The sequence below is a fragment of the Aspergillus brunneoviolaceus genome (assembly GCF_003184695.1).
Source record: "Aspergillus brunneoviolaceus CBS 621.78 unplaced genomic scaffold BO95scaffold_21, whole genome shotgun sequence".
Taxonomy (NCBI): Eukaryota; Fungi; Ascomycota; class Eurotiomycetes; order Eurotiales; family Aspergillaceae; genus Aspergillus; species Aspergillus brunneoviolaceus.
Genome location: NW_020290751.1, coordinates 454438 through 481752, shown reverse-complemented (window position 1 = coordinate 481752; position 27315 = coordinate 454438). Strand labels below are relative to the sequence as shown.

The 27315-nt window shown below is 52.3% G+C and overlaps 9 protein-coding genes across 9 annotated transcripts; 3 read left to right on the top strand and 6 right to left on the bottom strand.

The window, feature by feature from the left end:
• Positions 1-1760: 1760 nt before the first annotated feature.
• BO95DRAFT_385861 (type I polyketide synthase) lies at positions 1761-9737 on the bottom strand (the record flags this gene model as incomplete). The annotated part of the gene is made up of 6 exons (XM_025583491.1): positions 9573-9737; positions 9362-9506; positions 9038-9306; positions 7743-8976; positions 6553-7682; positions 1761-6497 (listed from the first exon to the last, which is right to left on the bottom strand). Coding segments are annotated over exons 1-6 (7638 nt in total), but the record flags the coding sequence as incomplete, so codon positions are not given.
• An 878-nt stretch (positions 9738-10615) lies between these two features.
• On the bottom strand, positions 10616-13009 carry BO95DRAFT_513156 (MFS general substrate transporter). The gene is made up of 9 exons (XM_025591589.1): positions 12595-13009; positions 12458-12535; positions 12090-12378; positions 11941-12024; positions 11707-11883; positions 11561-11644; positions 11218-11501; positions 11057-11159; positions 10616-10980 (listed from the first exon to the last, which is right to left on the bottom strand). The coding sequence occupies exons 1-9, from the start codon at positions 12773-12775 to the stop codon at positions 10839-10841; spliced, it is 1422 nt and encodes a 473-aa protein (XP_025444005.1). The 5' UTR covers positions 12776-13009; the 3' UTR covers positions 10616-10838.
• Positions 13010-15239: 2230 nt separating this feature from the next.
• Positions 15240-17080, bottom strand: BO95DRAFT_385855 (putative 2-oxo acid dehydrogenases acyltransferase). Its single transcript, XM_025583490.1, has 4 exons — positions 16850-17080; positions 16659-16762; positions 16534-16605; positions 15240-16481 (listed from the first exon to the last, which is right to left on the bottom strand). Exons 1-4 carry the CDS (start codon positions 17010-17012, stop codon positions 15414-15416), a joined length of 1407 nt encoding a protein of 468 aa, XP_025444004.1. The 5' UTR covers positions 17013-17080; the 3' UTR covers positions 15240-15413.
• An 872-nt stretch (positions 17081-17952) lies between these two features.
• BO95DRAFT_441282 (phosphatidylinositol-specific phospholipase C) lies at positions 17953-19635 on the top strand. Its single transcript, XM_025586150.1, has one exon. The coding sequence runs from the start codon at positions 18104-18106 to the stop codon at positions 19541-19543; it is 1440 nt and encodes a 479-aa protein (XP_025444003.1). The 5' UTR covers positions 17953-18103; the 3' UTR covers positions 19544-19635.
• Positions 19636-19666: 31 nt separating this feature from the next.
• BO95DRAFT_85087 (mitochondrial 54S ribosomal protein uL10m) lies at positions 19667-21058 on the bottom strand. The gene has a single exon (XM_025592275.1). It carries the CDS (start codon positions 20890-20892, stop codon positions 19855-19857), a length of 1038 nt encoding a protein of 345 aa, XP_025444002.1. The 5' UTR covers positions 20893-21058; the 3' UTR covers positions 19667-19854.
• A 125-nt stretch (positions 21059-21183) lies between these two features.
• Positions 21184-22792, top strand: BO95DRAFT_441280 (anthranilate phosphoribosyltransferase). The gene is made up of 2 exons (XM_025586149.1): positions 21184-21602; positions 21679-22792. Exons 1-2 carry the CDS (start codon positions 21276-21278, stop codon positions 22642-22644), a joined length of 1293 nt encoding a protein of 430 aa, XP_025444001.1. The 5' UTR covers positions 21184-21275; the 3' UTR covers positions 22645-22792.
• On the bottom strand, positions 22730-23628 carry BO95DRAFT_385843 (Rpo12/RPC10 RNA polymerase subunit family protein). Its single transcript, XM_025583489.1, has 2 exons — positions 23318-23628; positions 22730-23230 (listed from the first exon to the last, which is right to left on the bottom strand). The coding sequence occupies exons 1-2, from the start codon at positions 23539-23541 to the stop codon at positions 23206-23208; spliced, it is 249 nt and encodes an 82-aa protein (XP_025444000.1). The 5' UTR covers positions 23542-23628; the 3' UTR covers positions 22730-23205.
• A 281-nt stretch (positions 23629-23909) lies between these two features.
• On the bottom strand, positions 23910-26068 carry nar1 (iron-sulfur cluster assembly protein NAR1). The gene is made up of 2 exons (XM_025591588.1): positions 25747-26068; positions 23910-25662 (listed from the first exon to the last, which is right to left on the bottom strand). Exons 1-2 carry the CDS (start codon positions 25852-25854, stop codon positions 24016-24018), a joined length of 1755 nt encoding a protein of 584 aa, XP_025443999.1. The 5' UTR covers positions 25855-26068; the 3' UTR covers positions 23910-24015.
• Positions 26069-26355: 287 nt separating this feature from the next.
• Positions 26356-27282, top strand: BO95DRAFT_359124 (uncharacterized protein; the record flags this gene model as incomplete). Its single annotated transcript, XM_025582430.1, has 1 exon — positions 26356-27282. The coding sequence occupies one exon, from the start codon at positions 26356-26358 to the stop codon at positions 27280-27282; it is 927 nt and encodes a 308-aa protein (XP_025443998.1).
• Positions 27283-27315: the final 33 nt, after the last annotated feature.

Genomic DNA, 27315 nt, shown 5'->3' with positions numbered 1-27315 from the left:
AAGTTGCTTCCCATGTTGATACGTTAGTTCCAACCACCAAGAGAATTAAGAACACGTTCTATACACCTCACCCCTGAGACTTAAAATTGCCGATACTATACTCGGAGCTATAGTTCTCTATATTTTCCCAAAGACGAACCCCAGTTCAGAAGATCTATATCATTTTGATCCATGAAATCTACTATATATTGCTCAACAAATCAATCCGATCCGGACAAGTTCGCAATTATGATCGATATACAACTTTCCTTCTCGTGCCTTCTCACTGTCCACCGCCATCACTTTGGTACTACCTCTCTTGTATATCAGTGGAAAACATACAGCGGTGCATTGGGGCGAGAATAGGACGTCAAGCGCCTAAAGAGATCGCCAAAGGAATCGGACCGAGCAGCTTCGTATGCTTCACCTCTTTCTCACAGAACAGGCCAATGAGGGTTGTCGTTCGCGAACGGATTACCGACAATGCAACCCCGCTTGCGATGGCTCGGTCCATACTCCAGAAACGAGCCATCTATCTCGTCGGCACCTTTCGCAATAAGCATCCGGCGAAGTCACATTGTCAGCGACATCATTGATCGTTCGTGTGTTCCAACTTGTAGGCGCAAGCCAGCATGGAATTTGGCATCGGAGGATGGCTTCACCAGGACTTCCATTCCGGAGGTTTTTTGCATCCTGATTTGTCTTCACATGAGCCTCGAAGCTTGACCTTGCACTATACCAGTGCTTTTGTGTCTGCCATAAGAGCATCCGCAAGGGCTCCGGCTCCGGCTGCTGTGAAGCGCCTTTCCTGGCCGCCGACGGTAAATCAAATGGTGCAGAACCGCATGTGCTTTAGGTGACCACCATCTCTGCACATTGGGGCTCAGGTGCGTGATAATATCGAGAAATGCTATCAAGCTGCAGTTGACGATGTTTTCGTCGGCCTGTTGGGAACTAAGCCTTTCCGATCCGAAAGCTTGAGAGTATTCGCTGTCACTGTAGGAAGAACAGGATGATGTGTAATATCACAGAGAAAATTTCAAGAATTTCAAGATCCAGTAAGTTTATGTGGGAAGGAGAGTGTGTAGAAAGCAGAACGGAAAGAGGATATCTAAGAACTAACTAGACAGGAGCTTGCCCAGAGAAAAGGGCTTAACATTAACCGAAACATCTCTTGCTTGAATGTCTACGAAGCTATATTCACAAGGAGTTTGATTAATTTAGATACTAGGAGCTAGATATACTTATAGTATATCTAAGTTAATAGGTACTTTAGTGAGGAAGGAACCTGACCGGACAAGGGAGCCCTGCATTCACAGAAACGTCTTTTGCTGAAAGATCCACAAGGTCATACTCACAAGCAGTATACTTTAGCTACTTTTAATACTGAAGCCAGATGGGCTAGCCAGTCAACTGACTACGGAACGTTGGTTTTAGATCTAGGGCCATGCATGCCGTAAGCACCAAAGACATTGTTGAGGATCAGACTAGATCAGCCTGAAAGAGCGCCAAGGGAAATTGGAAGCAATCCAATTCGGGTATTGAATCTTGATTTGAACTGTATATTAGGCTTGTCCAGAAGAACATAGCCCTGGGAAAGTATTCATACGAATCAGCGTGACTGCGTGCAAGGCAAAAGAACAGATAAGTCTACGTGCACCGTCTATCACAGGTCCTATTTATGCTGAATACAGGTGGCGCATGATCCAACTATTTAATTATCGCTACCACAGAGTACACAGAGACAATTGACTCACCCTTTATTTGTAATGTGTCAAGGAGCTAAATCTCGCCACCTCAACACTCAACTCCTGTAGACTCTTCATATTAAAGTCAGCCTTGTCTAAGGTCATCCCCAAGTGCTTGGAGACCCAGGTCCGAAATTCCATCTCGATGAGCGAGTCCACCCCGTTCTCCCGCACCGAGCGTGAAGGGTCAATCTCGTCTTCGGCAATGCTCAGTATCGAGGACAGCTTTTTCTGAATCCCCATCAACAACACCTCCATGGCAGCTTCCTCGTTCTGAGCGGTGGCTAGTAGAGTCTGCACATCATGTTGCTTGATCGAGCCTGTCGGCACCCCGGCTGGGGACACGTGATTCCGCAGATTCATGAACAATGGATGTTGCAGATGGGGCGGAATGGGGATACCACGTTGCTCGTACGCGGATCTAGTGGCTAACCCGCAAATGAGCTTACAGGTCGCCGGAGTTCGCTCCAACCGTGGGTCCAGTGCGTGGTCAATGATGGCCAACATCTGATCCTCGCGATGCACGGTAACAGCTCTGAAGCTGTGACGGAGAGACTCTCGATGTTCGGCATAGAATCCCACCGAGTCGACGGCGCCGAGGTCAATACTCACGCCTGGGAGACCCTGAGACACACGTAGCCGGGCTAGTGCATCTTGAAAGGTGTTTCCGGCGTTGTAGTTTGCTTGACCGCGATTTCCAACCACGCCTGATATTGAAGAGAGCATAACGAAGAACTGAAGATTGTCAGATGAGAGAAGTTGGTGAAGATTCCAGGACCCCTGCACCTTGGCTTTGAGGGGCTCCTGCCATTGGCGGTGGCTCATTTTCTCGAGCGCACTGTCCGCCAACGCCAGTGCGCAGATTATGCATCCCCGGATCGAAGCACCGTTTGGACCTCGGATGTCTCGGAGAACGGTCTTGGTTCTCTCGGCGTTCGAGATATCACAGCAGATCACCTGGACCCGGCAGCCCTTGGCCTCCAAGGTGGATACCGTGGCCTGCCTGGCGGTGTGCAGTTGAGGGGTCCGGCTGAGGAAGATTAAATGCCTCGCTCCTCGCATAACCATCCAATGGGCGATACTACAGCCGATTCCCCCCATTCCACCCGCCAGGATGTAGGCAGCATTCGGGTCAAGAGAATACGCCGCGGGGGGGTCAGGAGCACAAGGAATCTTGTCAGTCTGCTGCGGAACGCAGACGATCTTGCCCATATTCTGGCCCGTCTGAAGAGATCGTAAGGCGGGTTGTATCTGCCCGTATGGCACGAACGTCACCGGCTCTGGTGGATGGATTTTTCCATCCTGCCACAGTTGCATGAGCTCTTGTAAAAGATCGCTCACAATTCTGGGGCAATGCTTTGCCAGCTTAAGCGCATCTACTCCAATAAACATTTTGTTGTTGGAGAAGGGGCCCATGTCTAGCTTTCCACCGGCTTGGATATCCCGCTTGCCAACTTCGATAAAGCGCCCCAACGGCGCAAGGCAGCCCCAGGACTCGTGCAAAGCCTCCCCAGATAGTGAGTTTAGGATAACATCCACCCCTTCTGGTGCCAGCTGGCGGATCTCAGTTACAAAAGCTAGGTCTCGGGTGAAGAAGATGTGGTCAGCCGGAATCCCGTACTTGCTAACCAGGAGCGTCTTCTTCTCGACTGTTGACACAGTGGCGAAGATCTCAGCTCCAACCATCTGAGAGTACTGTATCGCCGCCTGTCCGACTCCACCAGCAGCCGCATGGATCAGAATTGACTCACCAGGCCGCAACTGGGCAACCTTCTTCAAGGCATACAGAACCGTGGTCCATATGACTGGCATACTAGCGGCCTCTTCAATGCGCAAGGCTGCTGGGACACGTACCGCGAGGTCCTGCTCAGTTCGTCCCAATGTTCTTAATGCACCAGAGTTAGACCCGTAGTTGAGATATGCTACTCGATCTCCAACCTGTAGCTGCCCTCTAACGGCTGACCCTACTCGGGTCACGATACCAGCAGCTTCAACACCAATGGTCACTTCCGGAAGCTCTCCCATCACTACGAGTAGGTCCCTGAAGTTCAACCCCGCCCCACACACGCGGGTCTCAACTTCCGTTGGCCCCAGCGGACGTGACACATCTGTGTCTGACACCCAGTGTAAACTGTCAAGTGCTCCTGGCCGTCCAATCTGAAGCCTTACCGGCCGTTGCAACGAATTCCACCCTGTGGATTCAATTTCCGGGTCTTTCCACTGAGCGTTTATCGAATGCGTTGCCTCGTCGTTCTCGACGATCCGGGCTGTCTGAATCTGGGGGCCATGAAGTAGATACTCTGCGTTTTGATGGTAGCTCCCCATGCAGTTACCATGTAGAAACTGATGCGAGAAGATCCGCGCGACCCCGTTAATCACGTCTTCTGCCGAACTTGTTGCAAAGTCGACCGCCACAGTCACTAAATTCAGATTGTTTGCAGCACGTTCTATTCGGACCGTGCGAATAAGACCAACCGCCAGAGTCTGTCTCGGGTCTTCACAGCCAGTGATCCATTGAATGCGGTTGCAGGTGGTCAATAAGTGCTTGACGCGGTCGAAGTTGGCTTCATCCATGTCATACAATAGTAGGCAATGGAGCTCCAAAAGGGAAATGCAAACAACGTCCCGCAAAGATTTGCTATCTAGGGATTGGAGGCGCTCGATAGAACAATGCTCAACCCCTGTGCTCATGAGCCGTGCTTGCAGAGCTCGAGCAAGATTTTCGTCCTGATTCTCTGCGATTACAATCACAACCACACGATCACTGGCAGGTACTGGTACAACTGCCGTCGATACCATGAGATTGAGTTGGTTGAATTCTGGGTACTGAGAGCTAGGGATCTCGATATCCACACCTGAAAATCCCGATTGGGAAATCACTTTCTCCCACTTGTCGGCTGGAACGTAGGGACACCATTGCCGGAATAGTTCCGTTGCTGACCACCATCCAGCCAATGTGCTGAAAATTATATTAATATACGCGGTGTCCTGACGCGCACCCTCCAGAGTAATCATCCTGCCGCCAGGTTTCAGCAACGACCGAGCATGTTTCATAGTCTGGAGGATATCCGGTGTGGCGTGAAGAACGTTGCTAGCAATAACCATGTCGTACGATTCTCGCGCAAATCCTTGTGTGATAGGATCCACGCTAATATCCAATACTTTGTATTGGAGTATGTGTCCCAAGGCTGCGAAGCGAGACTTGGCCCTCTCAAAAAAGTTGGATGACAGATCGGTATAATCGTACTCCGCGACACAGTTATTGCAGAACTCCCTATGCTCTCCCACGGGGCACAAAAGACGCAAGATTAGATTGGTGAGACTGCCGGTGCCAGCGCCAATTTCAAGGACCTTCATATCAGAGTAGGTATGATGAAACGTGGACATAAGCTGAGCGAAGCGAGTCGGGAAGGGGCCGGTCTCCATGACCGAGTCATAGTACTTGGTCATGAGGTCATCTTGTCCAAACATGAGGTACAGAGGATCGGATTCCTGTTTGAGAATTGATCCCAGCTGCGTGCCTATGCGAAACAGAAGTTCCCCGGTGATGTCACGCGTAGCGACACGTACAAGTAGGGCCCTGCTCATCTCGTGGTTCTGTGAAAACTTTTGCCACTCATCCGAGCTCACCTCGGGGAGCAACCCCTTAGCTACGTCTTGAGCCAGTTTTCTCAGGTATGCATAACATCTGATATGGTGCTGTGAGGCCGTGGCTGGAAAGTGATACCCCTCCAACTCAGACAATGCTTTGCTCGCCAACAGTGCAGCCGCTAATTGCAGCTCAATAAACCATACCCGCTCTGCGTCATATTCAGTTTGTTCATCTTCCAGTGTATTGATGGATGAAGTGGAAATAAAATTGGCATCGTTGCTCCATTGCATGGAACAACAAATTTGATTGTCAATTCGCCCGGCAGCCTGAGTCTGGAGAGGGGAGAAACGAACACCACTGAAAGACAGGACTCCACCAGCGCTTGAAGCACTCCACGCACGTGTATCAATAGAATAGGCGTCATGCGCAAAATGACATGCTTTTGCATAGCAACTGAGACTGCTTTGATTTTGGACTTTTGCTGATACCCAAACGCGTTTTATGAAATTAGGGACAAGGCTGTTTCTGAAAGTGATAGTGCCGGTGAGATCGCAGATCGCAGCGAACCCCGCTTGCAAAGCATTGTCAAGTGTAATCGGGTGTATGAGATGTGGACGAGCAAATCTCTTAGGCATAGCCGCTGCAACATCAGGAATGGTGATTTTGCCGGACATAACGCCCCCTTTGATTCCTCCCGTCTTCACAGACGAGAGATTTCGGAATGAGGAACCAAGCCGAAAGCCGACAGAGTCAAGATTGTCATAAACCCTATCATACTCCATCGATGTCTGACAAGCAGATGCTTGGTCTTCAGTTTTAATCCAGGCTTTGCGGTCGATCGCATCTTCGCGCCCATTGGTGACGGGGTTGGGAGAGAGAGCAACGTCTCCGGCGATAAACCCAGTGCAGTGCTCAGTCCATTCATCAAGATCAAAACTGTATGAGCTCACTGAGAACCGATTCCACACTGTTGAATTTGACAAATTCGACTCTTCCGCCGGGCACATGGAGAAACATGTTTCAATGCCGTAGTTATCAACAGGAACGATCAGAATCGCCTTCAGATTCACATCTCGAATACGAAACCCGGCCTGAGTGGTCCCATCCCACACTTGTCGGAAGGCCTCTATGGCCATCACGAGATATCCGGCACCAGGAAAGACGATCTTTCCCGAAATCTGACTTGGTCAAAGACTGAACGTTGGGTAATGACGAAGTACCAGTATTGCTTACCATATGATCCCGTAACCACGGATTTTCGCTCACTCGCAGGTAGTGCTTCCAACTTTGGTGCAAGCAGTTTGAATCTGGAATCGGAGCGCCGAGTAGCTCATGTCGCGGGAACTTCCTGAACCTCAGCGCTCGAGTCAAGCGGCTCTCATAGAGACTTTTCTCAGAGTGATTGAAGGGGTACTGAGGCAGGTCAACCGCCAATACAGGGCTCCTGGAACCCGACTGGAAGCAGCTGTTCACTTCAGACAAATTGACATTTGCACCCCCAGCGACAAGATGACCGACGGTGTTCAGTATTGTTCTTGTTGAGGAGTCCATGCGGTTAAGTATCATTCGATAGGAGATGGAACCCTCGTCAGCTAGAGTGTCTTTGATTGCGCTCTGAAGGGCACCATGAGGCCCAATCTCAATCAGATAGTCGACTGTGCCGTGGCCATCATCAAAGCACATACGTTCCAATGCCCCAGCAAAGTCAACAGTGGAAACTAGGCTGTTGACCCAGTAAGTTTTGTCCAGTAGGGGTTTCAAAACCTCCTTGCCAGTGCTGCTCGAGAACATGCGAATGGTGAGATCCCCAGGTGTCCTATAGTTATAGTCTGCCTCCCTGGACACATTGTCTAGGGCAGCCTCATACTCATCCGCAATGTCTTTCATGCGGGGAGAATGGTAGGCGTTCGGAGCTCTGAGACGACGCATGAAAACCGATTCCGTGCTCAATCTCTCCTCCAATGCCAACACCAGGTTCTCATCCCCTGAGACCGTGTTATTTCTGGGACTGTTGTAGCATGCGATAACAAGTTCCCCGGGTACCATGCGACGAATCTTCTCCACGTGCGCGAGTAGGGTAGCACTGTCAAGGCCAACGGCTAACATTGCTCCCTTTGGTTTACCCAGAATCTGCATAGTCAAGCGTCCGCGATGGTAAGCAGCATCCCACGCCGCTTCCCGAGGGATTTTTCCTGCACAGTAGGCTGCTGCAATCTCACCAGATGAATGACCCACTACTCGATCAGGCTGAATGCCCCAGCTTGCTAGCAGATCCACCAATGCAACTTGTATTACAGTGTATGAAATGTGTGAAATCTCAGCGAGATTGATGTTTGGACACTCACTCGCGCCGCATATTGACTCTACGCGTGTTTCTCAGTTCAGTCATGATTCAGCGCATGAAGACACATTGCGATCCTTACCTATCATCGGAGCTGGGCAACCTTTTCGTTGTAAATATGCTGATGCAGCCGCGAGTGACTGCTGGAATACAGGATACCGGAGCATTTGTTGAGGCATCCGAGGATCCTGCGTGCCCTGTCCGGTGAATACGAACCCCACTCGAGGTGGCTTCTGGCCGTATTGAGACTGTGAGAGGCCTCGTCCAGTCGCGAGCTGCATCCTCAAGTCTTCGCATGATGTAGCTAGTATATAACTATTCCAGCGAAGTCGAGAACGCCGCTCAGAAAGCGTGTACGCGATATCCAACAATGAACTATCGCTGACTTCTTGCCTGGCTTCCAGATAGGACAATAGTTGTTCAGCAGCACGACGAGGGGCACCTTCATCAAAGCCAGAAAATAGGAGCAATTTCACGGTCAGATCGTTTTCTCGCTGGCTTTTCGTGTCTAAACGGTTTGGTGGCCCATCTTCGCCCCTCTTCTGCTCAAGCCCATTGGAAGGAGAAACGACTAATCGGGTGTTATGGCGCCCCACCAAACCTTTTCGCTTGAGGTAACTGTGAGCATCCTCCATTATGCAGTGACCATTCGTGCCGCTAATACCGAAACAGTTGACAGAAGCCCGTCGTGGCCCAGTTCTCGGCCATGGTGTGACTTTGAGTGGAAAGCGGATATTCCACTCGTCGTTATTTATTCGGGGATTCACTTTCTCGAAGTTGACATTCGGAGGAATGAGACCAGCTTCCAGAACCAGGACAGCTTTTATGATACCCGCAAGCCCAGAGCTACCCTCCAAGTGACCAATATTGGACTTCACAGCGCCAACATAGAGAGGTTGGTCTCGCTTGGCACTTTGAAAAGCCTTCGCCAGAGACTCAACCTCAATTGGATCCCCAACAGGCGTACCTGCCCCGTGCGCCTCAACGAAAGAAGTTTCCCTGGGGTCTAGACCACAGGAGCGGTATGCATTCTGAATCAGAAGCACCTGGGCGTTCCCACTAGGGCGAGTGAGACCTGGGGTTCGGCCATCATGATCCAGGGCTGTGGAGAGAACCACGGCGCGAATGGTATCACCATCGCCAAGTGCCTTTTCCAGATCCTTCAGGATGACGGTTCCTACGCCTTCGCCCCGGGAATATCCATTAGCTCGATGGTCGAATGTAAAACACCTCCCTTCCGCACTGAAGAATCCCGAGTATCCCATGCTAAGGATATGATGGAATGAGCTGCACACATTTGCCCCGCTGACAATTGCCTAAACATTTGAGATTTTGGATGAGCTCAGCATTTGAGTCTTGAGCGTCGAGACTACCTACCATATCACTCTCTCCAGCGTGTAGACTTTGGGCAGCCAAGTGGAAAGCGACCATCGAGCTGGAGCACGCAGTCTCTATGGTCAGGCTGGGGCCCTTGAAGTCATAGAACCAGCTCACTCGACCTGAGATCATGGAGCTCTCAGCCCCTGTGGGCTGATGTTTTAAGGCTATGTCTGGATCGGTGCTCAGTCGATCACGATGATCATGGTTAAAGCCAGCCGCAAAGACAGAAGTGTTGGACGATACGAACTTGCTCATCGGGAGCCCGGCTAGAATTTAGTTAGGAAGAATCCAGCTCAATGGTATGCCGCACTCTACACGCACCATTCTCAAGGGCGTGATAGACATTTTCCATAACGAGCCGTTGCTGTGGATCAAGACTTTCAGCCTCGGTCTTGCTGATCGAGAAGAAGGCAGCATCGAAGGCATTGGGATTCTCAGAGAGAAACTGTGCCTGTCGAGTGTGGGTCTATTCGGTTCCAGAATTAGATGAACGCCATCAAGACTGGCATTTAAGATCTATAAGCGTGCCCACCGTTCCAGCATGTTCGGGATCTGGGTGATAAAATCCCTCGTGGTTCAGTCTGTCTTTTGGATAGCTCGTCGTTGCCTCTCGAGCTTCCAGAAGAAAGTCCCAGAATCGGTTGACATCTGTCATTCCTTGAGCGTATTTGGCTGCCAAACCAATGATTGCGAGGGGTTTCGACTGCTTGGCCGACGGTTTCTCCATATTCGGGCGTGTTGTGGGGTGCTAATCACTGTGTAGATTCAGGTGCCGGATGTCAATTTACGAAGCGAGAAGATAGAAGCAGGACGACTGGAGGTTGCCATAGCCAATGACCTGGTGTTCCCGGAGTGTAAGATAGGTCCGGGCCGGAACGCTACTTGACTCAGGTCAGCACAATGCGGTCACACAACGTTTGGCACCGATTGTATCGGGACAACTTGATGGCATGTATGCTTCCCCTTCGCATAATTCTCTCGTGGGCGAAACTTTAGCCTCCATCTTGAGCAGTGAGCTCTGTCGAGTAGGTGGTATGCCTTCTTTCTTCTCTGATTTGAGAGTCTTGATGAAACTATTCGTAGAACGTAGTAACGATTCGTCGAGGCTGATGAATGCTTGTTAAGAGTATATCACGCATACAAGTCCTCCCCTTGTCGCCCGTGCTTCAACGTGAGATATTTCAACAGCCGAGATACAGAAGTTCAAAAGAGACTTGAGAGGCCAGGAAGTAGAGAGGGAACGGGTGTTCAGATGATAGATAGAGGAAAGGGTGGTTGGGATAACGAGGGAAATGGAGCGGGAGAGGTTGAAGACGAAGACGAAGTGTCTAATGGGTTCAAGTGAGAACGAGAGTCAGCTCCTTCCCTGGAGCAATCGTGGCCTCAGGCTGCAACGTCCCCAAGTACGTACTGTGCCTACACTCCTGGATTTGTACTGTATAACAAAAAGAAAATGGACAAGTTGACACATTTCACCCATGCCGAGTTTAATCCCAACTCTTGAGATATAAGATTCCTTCTACAGCTAGTTAAATCCGCCTGTCATTCCAATTATCTCAAATTTACTCGCGAATGCTCAAGATCATTCGATTTGTCCAGCTAAAAAAAGGGATAAAGAACTTCATATACAAACTTGAATCGTAGATACATACATATACATCATGAATCACTAAACGCCTAGTGCCAGGGCTTGGGTATGCAGAAATCTATGTGCAGTAACCATAATTCAGGGAAGCACATTAACCAGAGCCAGCTCGTCTAGGGCTGACGCTGAGCTTCTCAAGCCAAGAGCTTGAGCCTAAGGCTCCTCCACCGGCAGCTTTGCATTTGCAGCATTCTGCTCCTCGGCAATCACATCGGCGGGGATCTGGTCGGGCGTTGTGTTGACTAGCATGATCATGGGTAGTAAGGCAGCGCCCAGGAGGCCGAACGTCACGCAGCTGGAAGAAATCAGTTATCACCTGAGCCATTGAGAGAAGATGGACCATAGGACTGAAGAAAAAGAATTATACGTACAAGCCAACAAGCGGACTACTCGACGTCTGAGTGTTCATGCCATAAGCGATGGCTTGGCCAATAGCCTCAATACACCGGAATGCTGCGCCGTTGCGGACGTTTTCTAGAAGCTCGTCAGTAAACATGACCTAAGCCTGAAAGAGTGTAGCAGGTGAAGTTACCTTGCGCATCCGTTGCAAAGGATGAGAGCAACCAGTACATGTACGACTGGGACAGGGGACCCGTCGTCTGTACGAAGAAGTAGGGCAGGAAGGACGTGGCGTACAGGCCATCGTTCCAGTCGATGTTACCGGGGTCATAACGGTCGAATTTCACCTGCATGATGATGGACCAGATGTACACGCCGATGTTGAGGATGACGACGGTGTAGAGGCCGATCTGGGCGCGGCGGCGCTGGCTCATGCCCTTCATGTCGAGGATGAATCCGAGACCAAAGCAGCCAATACTAAATTACGGTTAGGGCTTGGATGATGTGACGAGACTGTAAAGGCCTGAAAGACCTACATGCAGAAGAAAGGCGAAATCAGGGAGGAGAGGGCGCGGGCGCGGACGGAAAAGTAGTCGGCCAGATAGGTGCTCCAAGATCCTCTATTATCACGGTCAAGCTCTGGTCGGTTGGTTCATTTGGAGTGGTTAAGATTGTTGCTTACGAGTAAAAGAACGACCACAAAGCCCAGAGGGCGGAAAGCATGATGAGCTTGGAGGTAATGGTCTTCGCAATGCGTCGAAGTTCCATTCGACTGGAGAGCGTCTCTGCTGTCACAATTCTAGTGCCATCGGACCGGACAACGTGTTCGAAGGGAATGATCAATAGAGCGAATGGTAGGCTTCGAGCTTGTGTTAGCTTCATCTTTGCAAGTAGATTAGAGTGGCTAAGAACTCACGCAATGCACTCAATGATCACAAATGCAATGAAAGTGTCAGGGGTCACTCCACCATCCGCTCCATCCTTACTATTCTTCGCCAAGCTGTGCAGAGAACCTCCAGTCAGGACTCAATCACCAATAAACTGAGAATGTGGGTAAGAACTCACTTGATCGCCCCTCCGACCAACTGTCCCAAGTTCCGTGACACAATCCACAACGCTAGATACTTTCCTCGGGCACCAGACGGCGCCAGAGTCATGATGGCGCCCGCCTCAGCGACATACCAGCAAGCAGTGCCGATGCCGCCGATAGCACCACTTAGGATGAGATACCATTGGTTTCCAAACTTGCTATTGCAGTAGTATGCTGAGCCCTGGATGGGGAATGACAAGGAACCGATGACAAGGGCCCATTTGACGCCGATTTTGTTGACAATGGGACCGCCCAGGAAGCAGACTGCGAGGTTGCGGATTCTTTTGTTAGTGTACTCAACATTCCTTGATAGAAGGGGAAGTGTATCTCGAGAGGAACGTACCGACTGCAAGCATGGCATATCTGATTGCGTTGGAGATATTAGATACCTGGGGACTTGCAAGGCCACCACCACCCAGGCCTGTGAGGAATTAGCGGCGCATGCTATAACAGAGTAGGCTGTCATTGAGGAGCTCTAACCAGTGATTGCGTCCGACATAGCAGGTCCACAGAACGCTTGCACGCTCAGTAGAATCATCTGCGTCAAACTGTGGCACCAGACTCGCTTCCACCATGGGAGAAGGGGCTCGCTGGTCCCTTCCACGGCAGTAGAAGGAGGGTCCTCATGGGTATGTGGAACAACAGCTTTTAAGTCGGTCATTGTGATCAAGTAATTGTACGACTCCTACCGCCTGTATGGTATCGCTCAGAAGAAAGGGAAACTTGAAAGGAAAGAAGCCCCAGAAACCCGAGGCATGGAGGGCAATTTAAGTTCCTGTTGGTAGGATATGTCGGCTATACGAGATAGCATATTCGCCTCTTACCGTGTCGTTGGACCCGACAAGAGATTAGGCTTATCGTGGGAACCTCTCGCCGGCGAGATAGCGACAGTGGGTCGCCTTCCCCGTGGGGTGAGTCTTGAGCATGGGAAGGTCCACGCGCAGAAGAAGAGTCTAGCAGTTTAGCAGTCTAGCTCCCTGCTTGGCTCCTCAATAGCGATTGGTGGCTCTACCGTGATAAGTTGGAGCAGTTGGAGGTTCTTGGCAAGACTTATCGCTTATCGTGCCTCATCACTGATAAAAGAGCGGGGATTCCCTCCATCTGGCCGGCCGGGGGGTCGGAAGGTCCACGCGATGGCATCAAGAGAGATAAAGTGATTATGATATGCTGTATACGCACTGGTTTAATCTTGGAGCGGAAAGTTTTGTTGATGTAATTAACTTTATGTCAACCTTGATTGTCGGGTTGGGTCACGGGTCGTATCCAAGTGCCTGAGGTGGTTGCTGCCTTGTTGCCTGGCTTGGAAGGCACGCCACTAACCGTGGACACTCCATGGGGCTCGAAATATGACTCTTCAACGAAGAGCTACTAAAACCAGGTGAACACCACCTCTGGTGAGTACCATAGTTGAGATAGCCCGGGATCGTGCTTGAGTAGGCTCTCCCGAGGCCATCATACCCCAGCTGTTCCACGCCACGAAATAATGCATTTTCCGGGCTTCAAGACTTAGCTGACTCCGATGCATAGAGATTCGCGTCACTTTTGCCCTGATACTGATTCTGAGCTTGACTGAGTCGCGGAACCATCGTGGTATCACGCCCCGCGTAGAAATATCCGAAAATCATCGAGCCCCCCGCAGGGACCGGGGATGGAAAATATTGGTTCAGTCATTGCCGAAGGGCATCACGCTGTAATATTCTCATCGATCCCATCATTTTATGTACAAAGCTTGCCTATCTGACGCTTTCTGTGCTGTGCTCTTTGGCCTGATTATATGGCCTATAATGGAGCACATCGACGCCTCTCATGACACCACCATGGCAAAGATGTGTATCTGTCTGAAGAGCATGGTGCTCATGGGTAGCGCTGCTAGACTCATCTGCTTAGTCTGCATTGTTGTGTGCTGTTATATGACCGAGTCTTCCAGCAACAAACAGAATGTTCGAAGGTCACATATGGTAATCCGACGCGCGGATGAAACAGCCTGTCACATATGCCACATCGATCTGGTGTCTTTTGTTCTTCCTAACTTTGAAGTATACGGCGCCACGGAGATACTGTGCTCAGAACAGCCTGGATATGGCATGCCTGAAACGTCGATATATGCAAATAATTCATACTGAAGTGCCCACGGATCTACTTTCCTATCAGAAGATACAATAATATGTCAGCGCAGTCACTGGTGTAGAGATTTAGCTTGATATAAGAAAGTGTCTTTCAATCGGGAAAGAACTAATGCCCCAGTCTTCTCCTTCTAACCATATCCAAATGAAACCATACCTACAAACCGCGACTTGATTGATCTTCAAATTCCTCACTCTTCATTCCCAACGCAAAAACTCATACAATTCACCATCAAGCATAAATAAAGCATACGATTTTGAAACCGATTATTCAGTACGGTGGGACTTTATATCAAGGTCCGAGTCTGTGTTACAGTCGTACAACATTTGACCCTCCGCGACGAGATCAGTGCTACCACATGCACCTACACTATACCTGCGGACGACACGAGAACACGGGTTCAGGTCCGACAATGGCTCCAAAAGGTCGTCCTGGAGACGGCAGCTTTGCGAGGTAAATGTAGTGCCCTGAGGCTGTTTGAGTCCAGACTCCTTGATGGTTCCCAAGAGCTATGAGCTTGGAGAAGAGAATGGAGGTATGTCGATCTCCTGCCAGTATGTCTTCGTTTCCTACCCACGTGGTTGCCAGTGCTGTTCATGGTGCTGGCGATGTTTTTGTAAGCTGGAAAGAATAATTCAACCAAATGGGAGTTGAACTGATAGCTGTTGCCTAGCTTCAAAGCGTACCGCCAGTTGTCTGGATGGTTGTGGCTCGATATGCCGCCCTCAACGGCGATTTGTTCTTTAAATTACCTCCCCTCGCCTCTTCAATAAGGCACAATTACACATTATACAACACTGGACACCTTATTTACTGGGATAGTGCAAGGAGGACGGGCGTTCATTAGAAGGGTTCTATCTTTGATCACTGCTCCGGTTTCTCTAGCCTTTATTGAGGTAGTTAGCAAGATGTGCTATTGCTATTAGTCGGTCATTAGGCCAACTCACAATCAACTGTGTTCTATTCCTAAAGTTGTGTTTGCAAAAAGCGTAGTAAGATGTATAAAGTTGTAGCGTAATATAGTCTTTTACAAGTCTTATTACTATCACGGTGTCATGAGCTCCTTGGACCCTGCATTTACCATGAGAGGGAATTCGTCGTCGACGAGGAGAATATTCCGTCGTCTGGAAGAGATACAGATTTCCTCCGTCTCAGTCCGAAGTGTCGGAATAAGGCTACCGCAAACTCAGCAGCATCTGTTCCGGATTTTCAACCAGCTCCCGCACTCTGTTAGCCATACGCGCCATGGTCGCGCCATCCACCACTCGATGATCGGCACTCCAGCTGAAATTAACGAGTTCGCCTTTCGTGACCTGGCCAGCGTCGTCAAAGACAGGCAGAGTTCTGACTTTTCCAATGCCCATAATCGCCACTTCAGTCGGGACTAGCACTGGTGCAACATAAGTGCCTCCGATATTCCCGATGTTAGAGACGGTGATAGTACCGCCGTTAAGATCCGCCGGCGTGATCTTACCCTCCCTGCCCAAGGCACTGAGTCGACTTATCTCCGATGCAACATCCAAGATAGAGCGATTGGCAACATCTTTGATGTTGGGTACAATCAGCCCTTGAGGAGTGTCCATTGCAATGCCGATATTATGCTTGGAGCGCATGATAAGCTGTGGCTTATCTGGATTGGTTGCGTCAACCCTTGCGTTTAGTAGGGGATACTCGTTGAGAGCAAGAGACACAGCCTTCACAACAAACGACAGAAAGGTGACCTTCCGTGGGTCCTTTGCGTCGGCGGCGAGCTTCCTTCGCATGGAATTGACAGCGTTAATGTTGAGCTCATCGGCGAATAGTAGATGAGGGATTGTGAGAGAACGGGTCATTGTCTTGAACATCTGCGACTGGATGGGCGTTAACTTGACTGCCGTCTCGGCTTGTGGCTCCTCAACAGCTGCAGGCTTTGTGGCGACTCCGGAGTCTCGCCTCATAGCGAATCGCTGTACATCCTCCTTCATAACCCGGCCATCCTTGCCAGTACCTTGTACATCTTCGATGTTGACATTCAGTGTCTTCAGCAGCCCTCGGACTGCGGGGGTGGCGAGGGTGGCATAGGGTGATTTTGATGTGCTAGTATCGACCTGTGACTGTGTGGGCTGAGGAGCTTGCTTAGGCTGTGGTTGCGTGGGTTGTGAAATTATTGGCTCCGGAGCTATTGTGATCGGTTCGGAGATGGGTTTAGGCGGGGGAGTCTCGTCGGGGTATTTCCCATCGTCAACCTCGATATCACAGAGAGCCTGTGCAGAATGACTTAGTACTCAGATCTGTAAGTTTCCGTCTGCAGCATACCTTTCCTGTGGGAACGGTGTCATCGGCCTGGAAATGGAGCTTCTTGACCACGCCTTCGTATCTCGACGTGATCTACAGAAATTAGAACGGGATCAACATAAGGGTCACGAATTCCATCAACTCACATCGTCAACTGCCTTATCAGATTGGTATTGACAGAGTGGCTTCCATTCCTCGATACGCGCCCCTTCCTCGACGTACCATTGGATGATCTGGACCTCCGTTATCCCTGCGGAGAGGTTGGTAAACAATCGATTCGAGCAGGGTTGCTCAACCGCGTCTCAAAGAATTCAAGTAAGATATAGGGGGAGCATACCCTCGCCGACGTCCTTCAATACTTGGGACTTCACTCCCCACAAGGGCGCAGCTCTGTGAAATTGCCGGCGAGGAATGGTAAGTGTTTTGGTCGGAAGGGCCTTCGACCGTTGACCAGAGCGAAGAGCCCAGGAAAAGCTTCCACTGCACCGTAGAATGTTCATGATGATGATCTGAAGTCAGTCCTCACACTGAAAGAGAGAAGATGGTTCACAGAGATAGAAACCCAGGCAGCTTCCCCGCCGCATGATGGGTGTTGGGGGAGTAAGTAAACGCGGAGACTCCGCCGACGATAACCGACGCTCGGCGTCATTGCACGTGACCCTTCTCCGCATCTCCGCATTATCTCCGGGCCGTGCGTTTTCCCGCTGGAGTATGCATAATCGAGGGAGTGATCGAGATAGACCAACCGGTAAAATGCCATTGAAGAATCACCATTTCGCAGGGTGGACTTATACCTGATCTTAGAAGAGATTTGGTCCGGTACATGACATACGTGGGCGTTAGTCAGTGACATGGTCATATTTCACCCGCCGGATCGTTTCTACTTACTTCCTTCATTACCTCTCCAGCCTATTAACCTGCCCAGCTTCATGCCGATAACATCGCCTAGCCAAACCGATACGTGACAGATGTTTATCCTGAGTCTACTCACATGAAGCGACGGGACACGTTCAAATTCATTCACAATCATACTATGAACCTTCTCATCATCCAAGACGAGTGCGAGTCCCTAGACCCATGTTTCCCCACTAAGGTCTGTGCTTAATATATCAGTGGAGCACGATTGCGAACCGGACTTCCGCAATTCTTTGTCGATCATTATTATGGCAACACCTCACTTGTAAAAGATCTGATTTCCCAGGGGTGACCAAACATCGACCGAATGTTTGATAATGGACTGCTGACCCTTGGCATGCCTGAAGTTCCTGGGTGCTGTGGATCGAGTCTTGCCTTCCATTGGCGCCGAGCCCATAATTTGCTGCTGAAGTTCAGCTGGGGATCTCCTTCAGCGCTAGCCACTGCCAATGATAAGCTGCGCCCCAATCGTTATTTTGAAAGGCTGATGCCTACCGACAGATTATTTCTTTGACTTGCGCGCAGCTTCAGCCCTATCCGAAAGTTTCTTGACCTAGGTCCTAGATGCAGAAAAATTTTCCCTTTGTGTCCTAGGTCTTTCGTTTCATCTACATCGATTGAGAACAGCCTATCCTTCATCCCGATCGAATTCTCATGCACGAGTGAACACTACAAGATGGTTGCCGAACATCTCACCATCCGCAACGTCACATCAACACCAATCCGGCTCAAGCGCATCGAGCGGTTCCGCGCGCCGGAGCGGTCGTTCGAAGGGGTGCAAACCTTCGCTAGGAACTTCACCCGCGTGCTCACCAACGTGACTCGCGCCACCACACCCGTCGCCGCCATCCACGACGACACCACGCCATTCACCCACAATGAAGCCGACTTCGAGATCGCGCCCTTCCAGACCGTTCACACCGAGATCCGCGCGTTCCTGGACTCGAAGAAGGAACGCCTGCGCTGGATCTTCGAGGTTGAGGGCGAGGAGCACCAGCTCCAGACCCCGGTGCCGACCACCGAGTCCGCCACCATGAAGGCGATGAGCGACGACCCCAAGTTCCGGCTCACGGGCGTCTTCATAACCCCGGAGTCGCACCTGACCATCTTCTCGTCCGCCCACCTCGAAGCCTGGATGCGGGAGCTCGACGGCGACGTGCTGCTCTCCTCGCTCTCCATCCCGGGCACGCACAACTCGCCGACCTGCCATGTCGCGGCGCCCTCGGTGCGCTGCCAAGCGGTCAGTCCGCGCGAGCAGCTGCGCAACGGGGTGCGGTTCTTCGACATCCGCGTCCAACCGCAGTACCCGGACGATGCGGACCGCGACGAGCTGACCCTCGTGCACAGCGTGTTCCCCATTTCCCTTACTGGTAGCAAGTACTTCCGGGACCTGATGCGCGAGGTCGAGGAGTTCCTGTCGGAAAACCCGTCGGAGGCGGTGATTATCTCGCTGAAGCGCGAGGGACCGGGCACCCACACCGACGAACAGCTCAGCCGCATCCTCAAGGACCACTACACCTCCGCAGAAGGCAGCCGGTGGTACACGGAGCCCAAGATCCCGACTCTGGGCGAGGTCCGCGGCAAGGTTGTGCTGCTGCGCCGCTTCAACATTCAGGACAGCCTCAAGGAGCTCCACGACGGCCACGGTTGGGGCATCGACGCCAGCGGCTGGGCCGACAACTGCGCCGACGCCACCTGCCCCAGCGGCCAGCTGTGCATCCAGGACTTCTACGAGGTCCTCCTCACCCAGAACATCGACCAGAAGATCCAGTACGTCCGCGACCAGTGCCAGCGCGCCGGCGGTACGGTGTATCCGTTCGGCGTGCTGCCGGATTCGTCCGCCACCCGCGACCATCCCTTCTATATCAATTTCCTCAGCGCCAGTAATTTCTGGAAGGTCGGCACGTGGCCGGAGAAGATTGCGGCCAAGGTGAATCCGGCTACGGTCGATTATCTGTGCAGACGGCATGGCAGCGGGGAGGATGGGGATTGGTCCACGGGCATCCTGGTCACTGACTGGGTGGGCTTGGATGGGGATTGGGATCTGGTGCGGTGTATTGTAGGGATGAATGCCCGGGTGAGGGAGAGGCGGCTGGCGCAGGTGGACGATTGGTAGGATGGGCGGGGACCTCCCTGAAGTAGCATGATTATGACACCCATCTGATAGTGGACGTTTACATAGATACCATTTACTCCTATTCCGAAAGCTTCAAGCAGGCAAGGCCAACGTTCATGCAGTAAAACGAAGTAAAAAAAAAGGTCATTGTATCCTAGAGCAATAGACTCCGATCTCTAATCGATCTCATATGCTAAAATGGGTTGAGAACAAACACAAACAAGAAAAGGTTACACATGGGTGTTATTATACACAGAAAAAAGAAAGGGAAATCCCCCACCGAAAAAACTACATTGTATTCACCGCCGCGTTCAGGCGGACTCATCCTTCTTCTCCTCGGGGCCCTTCTGCTCCTCCTCCAGGACGCTCCGACGGCTCTCCAGCGTGAAGTACAAGCTCTTACCCGCGCCCTCGAGGGTGTTGGTGATGCTGGAGCCGATGCTCTGGAGCGCCGTGACCAGCTGTGACCGCAGACCGTCCATACCGCCCTCGATGCTGCTGACCCACTTGGACTGCTCGACGTCCATGACCTGGCCGTCCATGCGGGCGGCGATCAGCGACAGCTTGCTCAGGCCGTTCTGCACGGGGATCTCGTGCCAGCCCGGGTTGGCCTTGCGGGTCGGGGCGGGCAGGCCGACGACCTTGGGGGCCAGGACGGTGAGGGCGGCCTTCAGGTGCTCCGGTGAGACCTGGGGGATGGTGAGGACGGCGGTGGGGCCGACCAGGAGCGGCGCCATCTCGTGCTGGCCCTTGTGGTCGAGGACGGCGTCGTGGGCGGCGCGCGACAGGTCGTGCGTGAGCAGGCTCGGGTCCAGCGGGATCTCGGCGGAGGTCTGCGTGACGGGGTCGACGGCGTCCGGCGTGGCCGCCGCCGCCGTGGTGCTGGGCCGGAAGTACTCGACGATGCGCAGCGCCACCTCGAAGATCCGGGTCTGCACGATCTGCACCTTGATGTGCGGCGCCAGCGCGGGCGCGGCGCGGCCCTCCGACGCAATCTTCTCGTCCACCTTGCGCATGGCGTGGCTCAGCTCCCGCCGGATCGCCGTCCACTCCACCGACTGCAGGTTGTCGTGCTGCAGGAACACCATCAGCGGCGCCGTGCGGATCATCGAGGTATACTGGCGCAGGAGCTGCGAGCGGCGGTACTCCGGCCGGCGGTATGACGGGGGCTGCGAGGAGGGATAGTGGACGATCGGAGCGTGCGAGCGGGTCATCTGCTCGTGGGAAGCGGCCGGGGTCGTCGCCGTGCTGGCGTATCGGGCTGCAATGGCCATCTCATACTGGCAGAATCTTTGGCGTCGGACTGGCTGGGCGAGCCGGCCGCTGGAGAGACGCATCCGGGGAGGCATTGTGATGGTGGGAGGGAGTTGACGGAGGGCGTGAAGAAATAAAAAGCAGTGACGGACACGGTAGGGGAAGTAGGTCCAAGAGACAAATAAGTATCTCCAAGTCCGGTGGAATTGACAACGCCGGCGACAATCACAATGTCTGGGGCAGGAGCGCGGACTGGCGAAAATATGGCACGAAATCTTGTTGTCCCGATGCGGTTAGACGGGACCTGAGGGCGGTGAGATTCTGCAAGTTTGCTTGCGCAGCGCCGGAGGGGCCCGAATGACTCTTTCTGCTTCGGTCTCTTTCATTGTCTCCTCGCATCTCAATTTATTTTCCATTTTCGACCTTTGGAGAAAGCTATAATACCTGGCTAGTGATTTTGGTTTCTTCGTCAGGAAAAATGGCTGCTCCGCATCAGGAAACCAAGCAGGGACAGGTCTCTATCTCACCCCTCCTCAAGAGACTCGCCTACCCCGCTACAGAGGTTCAGGTCTCCGCGACCGAGATTGCTGCTGCTTTTGCGCTGATCTTCGAAGATGGGCTCTCGCAGATTCAAACCGCCGCGCTTCTGACGCTCTTGCACTCCACCGGACTCGATCGTGATGCAGAGGTGATCGCCAAATGCTCCCACCGCATGAGAGAAGCTGCCGTCCAGGTGGACAAGGCAGCTCTCAAGGCGGCTATGAAGTCCCGCGGTAAGAAGGAGGGACAGTACAGAGGTGGTCTGGTATGTCATGCCTAGTGATCCGATCGCTCCTCACAGTAGACTTATCTGACGGTCCCCCCCCCTTCTCGAGCTATAGTGTGACATCGTCGGAACCGGTGGTGACTCTCATTCCACCTTCAACATCTCGACCACCTCCTCCATCATTGCCTCTCCCCTTCTCCTCACAGCAAAGCATGGCAACCGTGCACAGACGTCTTTCTCCGGGTCCGCCGATGTCCTGCAGGCCGTGGCACCAATTCCTCCGAAGATCGATGCCGTCACCGCCGAAAACCTGAGCAAAGTGTACGCCGCGACCAATTACTCCTTCTTGTTTGCGCCCAACTTCCACCACGGCATGCGGTACGCCGACACTGTGCGACGTGGCCTGGGTCTTCGGACGATTTTCAACCTCATGGGACCCCTGGCCAACCCTGTTGATTGGGCCATCGAAGCCCGCGTCGTCGGCGTGGCCTACCAGAGCCTGGGACCGGTCTTCGTGGAGGCGCTCCGCCAGAACGGATGCAAGAAGGCGTTGGTTGTCTGCGGCGCGGAGGACCTGGATGAGATCAGCTGCGCTGGCACAACCAACTGCTGGCGACTGTCGGAGTACCCCAACGCCGCGTACAAGCAGCCGGAGAACGAGGATGGCGAGTGCTCCTGCGATGAGGACCAGAACCCCCGCACTCTGGTCAAGATGGAAATGTTCCAGCTGCACCCGTCCGATTTTGGCCTGAAGGCCTACCCTCTGACGGAGGTGTTTGGGAAGAAGATGCCCAAGGACAATGCCGAAAAGCTGATGAGCATTCTGCGCAACGAGCTGCCCCGTGACGACCCAATCCTGAGCTTTGTGCTTCAGAACGTGGCCGCCCTTTTGGTAACGTCGGGTATCTGTGAGGCAGAGACCAGCAACATGGGTCCTGGGGACGATGGCCAGGTGATTACCGAGCGGGGACCTGGCGGCGGGCGCTGGAAGGAAGGTGTCCGCCGGGCGCGCTGGTGCATTGAGAGCGGCGCCGCTCTCCGAAGCTTCGAGCACTTTATCGAAGTGACTAACCAGCTGTGATGACTTTGGAATATGTATGTGCGTTATATAGTTCGGTTCTTCTACGGACAAGCATTGGGAGATTGGATTATTCTGGCCGGATAGACCGGTCTGATTTGAAGAACTTGTGAGTAGCATAGGATAATGCAAGCATAGCATATGACCAGAGGCTAGGTTGTTGGGGTATAATCGGCCAGTTGCCAGGACAGCCTCGCTAGAAATAGTTTCCTATGCGACTTACCCATAGCCACGGTGACAGCCATAGCACGCGGACCCGACCTGTCCAGGCTCAATCTTTGAGCCAGTCTGACGACAAAGAACCTTACCCTGTCTACCCAGCACATCCGCACCACCACCACCACCACCACGACGCAAAGAGTATATGAAAAAAAAGAGTGGTATGAACTCCCAAACACCACAGGTGAAAATGCACATCAATCGTAATCCAAGCAGCAACCCCATCTTCCCCTCCATCTTCCCCTTCCTCTTTTCATCTCCCTTTTCAGTTTCCCATGAATCTGCTTCCCTTCCTCATCTCACCCAGCCCCCAAAGTAACATAACTGTAACTCAATAATCGGCAATTACCGCGCCTCAAACTGCACCATTCTAGATTTCCGCAAAGAAAAATCGTCAGCAAACCCATCCTTCACCCTCAACCCCTCCTTCAAACCCAAAGGGAAAAAAAGCACAAACCTCTTCGTCCGCTCCTTATACAGCACACGGTGTCCGCACTCCTTGCACCGGATCTGATCGCCGCGCTTCAACGACACCCGCGAGTTGCACTCGCCGCACAGGTAGGCGACCATGGGGCCGTCGAGGGAGGAGCCCGCCGCGCCGCCCGCACCGCCGTCGGCGCCGCCGAAGGCGCTCTGGGAGCCACCTAGGTTCGAGGGGACTTGGTAGGCTTCACGGGACATTCTTTCTCGGTTGTTGAGAGATGAGATGGGGTTCTTGTCTGGTGTGGCTAGAGGCTTGGGAGGTCTGCGATGCGATGGTTGGGTGAGCTGGTAGGTGGAATATTATCGCGGGAACTTTTTTGCGGCGCAGATAGAAGGATCTGGAGCGGTTAGTCAGCTGATTGTTGGTTCTGGTGGTCGTGGCTTACGGCTAGCTTGTTTGGGGTAGGCGGTGGGTTGACCCCGGGTCTATAGAGCACTTAATCTAGATATGCGCATTACCTTCATCAAATTATGATTTGATGGGCCTTCATGGCTTGTCGATAGGTGGAATTTCCTTTTACTCCTTGGCTGAAGGTAAGACCGTTGTTGTATGGACAAAGGGGCTGAAATATTTATCTATATCCGTAGCTATGCAGTCCTAATGCAATCATATGGAATCATATATGCAAACATCACAGGGTATATGTATATATCGTCATCAATTGTCAGAAATCACCAACCACCACCGATCTTCCCAGCCAACTCAACCACGCGAGCGGCATCCGGTGGTCCCTGGGGCTTGCCCACGTCGCTCTCAACCTCCCGATATGTAGTATAAGCCAGCTTTGAAAGAGGCATGTCCATGAAGGTGGCCCAGTGGTTCAGGGCGGTATGCACCCTGGCCTCTTGTTCCGCAAGAGACAAGGGCTGTGATTGAGGGGCGACCTCACTCTCCGAGTCCGACTCGGCAGAATAGTAAGCTTCGTCCACACGAGCGAGCCATGCGCGCTGTTCATGCGGTGAGGGCTTCGGCGTCTCCCCTGAAGTCTCGGTCTGTGCGCTTGTTGCGTCCCGGGCGTCTTCAATGCGGATCTGTCCTCCGCCATTCGTGCAGCCCCCAGGGCATGCCATGACCTCCACGTATGCATAGTCTGAGCCCGATCCACCTGATGCAGCATTCCGTCCCATCGGCTGCCGTTTGCTGCCGCCCATCGGCCCATTTGCTGTCCGCGCACCCGGGAGTCTCGAGACTCGCGCTGGCTTGAGTTTACGGACAAGGTTCTGGATGTTTCTGAAACCGTAGTAGCGGGCAGCCTTCATAATGGGCTGATGTTCGGGCGACATCAGAAAGTACTCCACAACGTCCGCATTCCGTCCTCGTTGAATCTCAATCTCGCTACCTGGATTTCGTGATTGAAAGCATTTGAGGACGTGGTAGAGGTAGCCTCCGGAGGTACCTGTCGTAGCATTCTGGACCGATTTACTCTTAGAGAAGAGAAAGTCGTGCAATACTGGGTCGGGGAATTGTGGCTGTGACAAAGGCTTCAAAGGCAAACTGGGCAGCGAAATGCCTCTGGAAGATGCCAGTGAAAGAAGTTCGCGCGTGGTGATGACGCAGTCAACGTCGCGAACTGGCGTGGTAGACTCAGCAGAGGACGGAGACCATGCTGCATCTGTGAGTTCTTCTCTGCTAGCCTCCAGCTTCTTGTCAAAGCACGGCATTATGGCCAAATGCCAGATGCGAGAGGTGGGAATTCCCAGGGACTTGCTAAGCACCGTTTTCAGGAACGTTCCGGTGAGTGCCTGGGGAGACTTGAGACGCGACAGGTGAGGAAGGATGAAAGGATGCGTCTTTTCGGCGTAGCAGATCCATCCTGGACATGCGGAGGACAGGATAGGGCGTTTCGGTGACGACAATCCAGGGGTGTCTGAGGTTGCAGCCAATGAGTCGCTGACTTCGTCCGCGGTGAGAGATAGAACGGCCTCCCTCATTACATTGGTGTCGACTATCCATGTGAAACCGCTGTTCTTCGCTCCTCCAGCTCGTAAACCCTGCGGGCCACTCAAGAATTGGTGAATCATGTTATCTGCATCCTTCTCTGCTATTCCGTAGGTCGCCGCCAGGCTCGCCCTCACTTGTGGACTGACACTCGCAACAAATATCCGACTCTCGCCATCATGAGCGTCATCGCCACTTAGCAATAGTTCGGGATGTGTATCGAGGGTGTTGAGGACCTCGGCGTGTGACTGCAATGAGATAAGCACTGCCTCGGCAGATGTGACACATCCAGAGCAGGCGAGACAGTCTGTCAAAGAGATCTGAGCCGGAGGGAGGTTTTCAGGTTGAACCTTGTCTTCTTTGGTCACTTCATAAGGATTCTATACAATTAGAAATTAGAGGCCTATTATTGGACAAAGTGGGGTGGAAGAGGGGAGGAGGAAAGGCATCGCTCGCGCACGTACATCTGAGTTTGACTCCTCCTTCTTTGGAAGGGTTTCGACTGGCTTAATACATGCGACACCAGGGGAAATAAAATCGTTGAGGTCGTCTGCAGAGAGAATTGCACTCATCGTGGCAGACGCCGGAGGCCGACGCAGTAGACTGGGATTGATAGAGGGATCCGCAGCTCGTAGAGGTTCGAGTGAGCGCTTTGTAAATTGAGTGTGAAGTCACAGAAAGGCACGCAGTAAGCCTGGTGTAAGCAGCAAATTGAAAGAGGGAATGTTTAGAATATTTGCAGAGGGAAAGAACTCGAATTGAAGGTAATTGTGATAGAATCAATGCTTTGTCATCGTGGCGACGGAACCGCATTTGTACGACGGATGAGATTGAAGTGGCTGCCCCGCGATCGGCGAAGATAAGCTCACCGCTTGCTGCTTCAGTCTAATCTTATCGCGTCCCTGATCATTCTGCCGGCCCACTGGACACGAGGCACCAACCGGTTGAACGCGCCTTCCTTGCTGCCTAGGAGCACGATCGTATAATACATGAAATGCATTTGCACAGAGGGGCTGCCAATACATCTGTCTGGTCTCATTGAACCTTTACGAGACCTCAGAACCAATCCTCGAATGACGTCAAACCGGATTACTGATTATTTCCGGCCGGTGAGCGGAAGGCGGAAGCGGCCGCGTGCAGGAGCACAACATCCGGGGCGAGGCCAAAGAGAGAAGTTAAGATTGGTCGCAAAAGAAACAAATGCATTGCTCCCAAGGATTTTGTCTACACGTCCCGAGGTACCTCCTATCGGGCAAACATGTCACGGCTCCAGATACGAAGCTCTTGACCCTAGGTTCAGCCCGAGACTGACAACCCAGGTGGAAATACTGCTCGGCGATACTTTCGATATTGCTACTGGTCTGGGTCCTTCTTTGTACCCCCACAACGAAAACAACGCAGAGCACGTTTGTATTCTCAATATGGCCAACGCGAACAGACCTGGTGGAGGTTGGCTTAATGGAGCCCTTGCCCAAGAAGAGGCACTTTGCTATCGGAGCAGCTTAAGCTCAACACTCAAACATCGATACTACCCCCTGCGATTCCTTGGCGCTATGTATTCACCATCTGTCCTCGTCTTCCGAGAGAGCATTGATCAAGGCCATGAGCTGATGGACTTGGAAAAGCCTGACCTTTTCCCGGTGGTAAGCGTGATTAGCGTGGCTGCTATTCAGGACCCAGAACTAGACCACCAACACGACCCGCCGAGGTACAAGAGCCTGCGCGATCGCGAGGGAATGAAGTTGAAAATGAGATTGATTCTTCGAATCGCCGCGTACAAAAAACACCGCAGGCTTGTGCTAGGGGCTCTGGGCTGTGGAGCCTTTGGAAACCCAAACGCCGAGGTTGCTGATTGCTGGGCCGAAGTTTTGCGGGAGAAAGAGTTCCAAGGCTGGTGGGAGAAGATCGTATTCGCAATCCTAGACGATGCAAAGACAATTGCGCAGGGGAACGGGAATTTCGATGTTTTCAGAGACAAGCTTCATGGACTGACGATATAAGCGTTCGCGCAGCAAGAAATCGAGACTAGAGGT

Bases quoted from the DNA above. Each gene is read 5' to 3' on its own strand.
- BO95DRAFT_85087 (XM_025592275.1), bottom strand. From the start codon at position 20,892: ATGCCTCCCCGGATGCGTCTCTCCAGCGGCCGGCTCGCCCAGCCAGTC.
- BO95DRAFT_441280 (XM_025586149.1), top strand. From the start codon at position 21,276: ATGGCTGCTCCGCATCAGGAAACCAAGCAGGGACAGGTCTCTATCTCA. The intron at 21,603-21,678 runs GTATGTCATGCC...CTCGAGCTATAG, and splicing joins GACAGTACAGAGGTGGTCTG to TGTGACATCGTCGGAACCGG.
- BO95DRAFT_385843 (XM_025583489.1), bottom strand. From the start codon at position 23,541: ATGTCCCGTGAAGCCTACCAAGTCCCCTCGAACCTAGGTGGCTCCCAG. The intron at 23,231-23,317 runs GTTTGTGCTTTT...GCGGAAATCTAG, and splicing joins TATAAGGAGCGGACGAAGAG to AATGGTGCAGTTTGAGGCGC.
- BO95DRAFT_385855 (XM_025583490.1), bottom strand. From the start codon at position 17,012: ATGAACATTCTACGGTGCAGTGGAAGCTTTTCCTGGGCTCTTCGCTCT. The intron at 16,763-16,849 runs GTATGCTCCCCC...ACCTCTCCGCAG, and splicing joins ATTGAAGGACGTCGGCGAGG to GGATAACGGAGGTCCAGATC. The intron at 16,482-16,533 runs GTATGCTGCAGA...CATTCTGCACAG, and splicing joins ACACCGTTCCCACAGGAAAG to GCTCTCTGTGATATCGAGGT.
- nar1 (XM_025591588.1), bottom strand. From the start codon at position 25,854: ATGAGTGCAATTCTCTCTGCAGACGACCTCAACGATTTTATTTCCCCT. The intron at 25,663-25,746 runs GTACGTGCGCGA...CTAATTGTATAG, and splicing joins AGGAGGAGTCAAACTCAGAT to AATCCTTATGAAGTGACCAA.
- BO95DRAFT_441282 (XM_025586150.1), top strand. From the start codon at position 18,104: ATGGTTGCCGAACATCTCACCATCCGCAACGTCACATCAACACCAATC.
- BO95DRAFT_513156 (XM_025591589.1), bottom strand. From the start codon at position 12,775: ATGACCGACTTAAAAGCTGTTGTTCCACATACCCATGAGGACCCTCCT. The intron at 12,379-12,457 runs GTACGTTCCTCT...GCAACCTCGCAG, and splicing joins ATATGCCATGCTTGCAGTCG to TCTGCTTCCTGGGCGGTCCC. The intron at 11,884-11,940 runs GTGAGTTCTTAG...ACAAGCTCGAAG, and splicing joins GTGATCATTGAGTGCATTGC to CCTACCATTCGCTCTATTGA.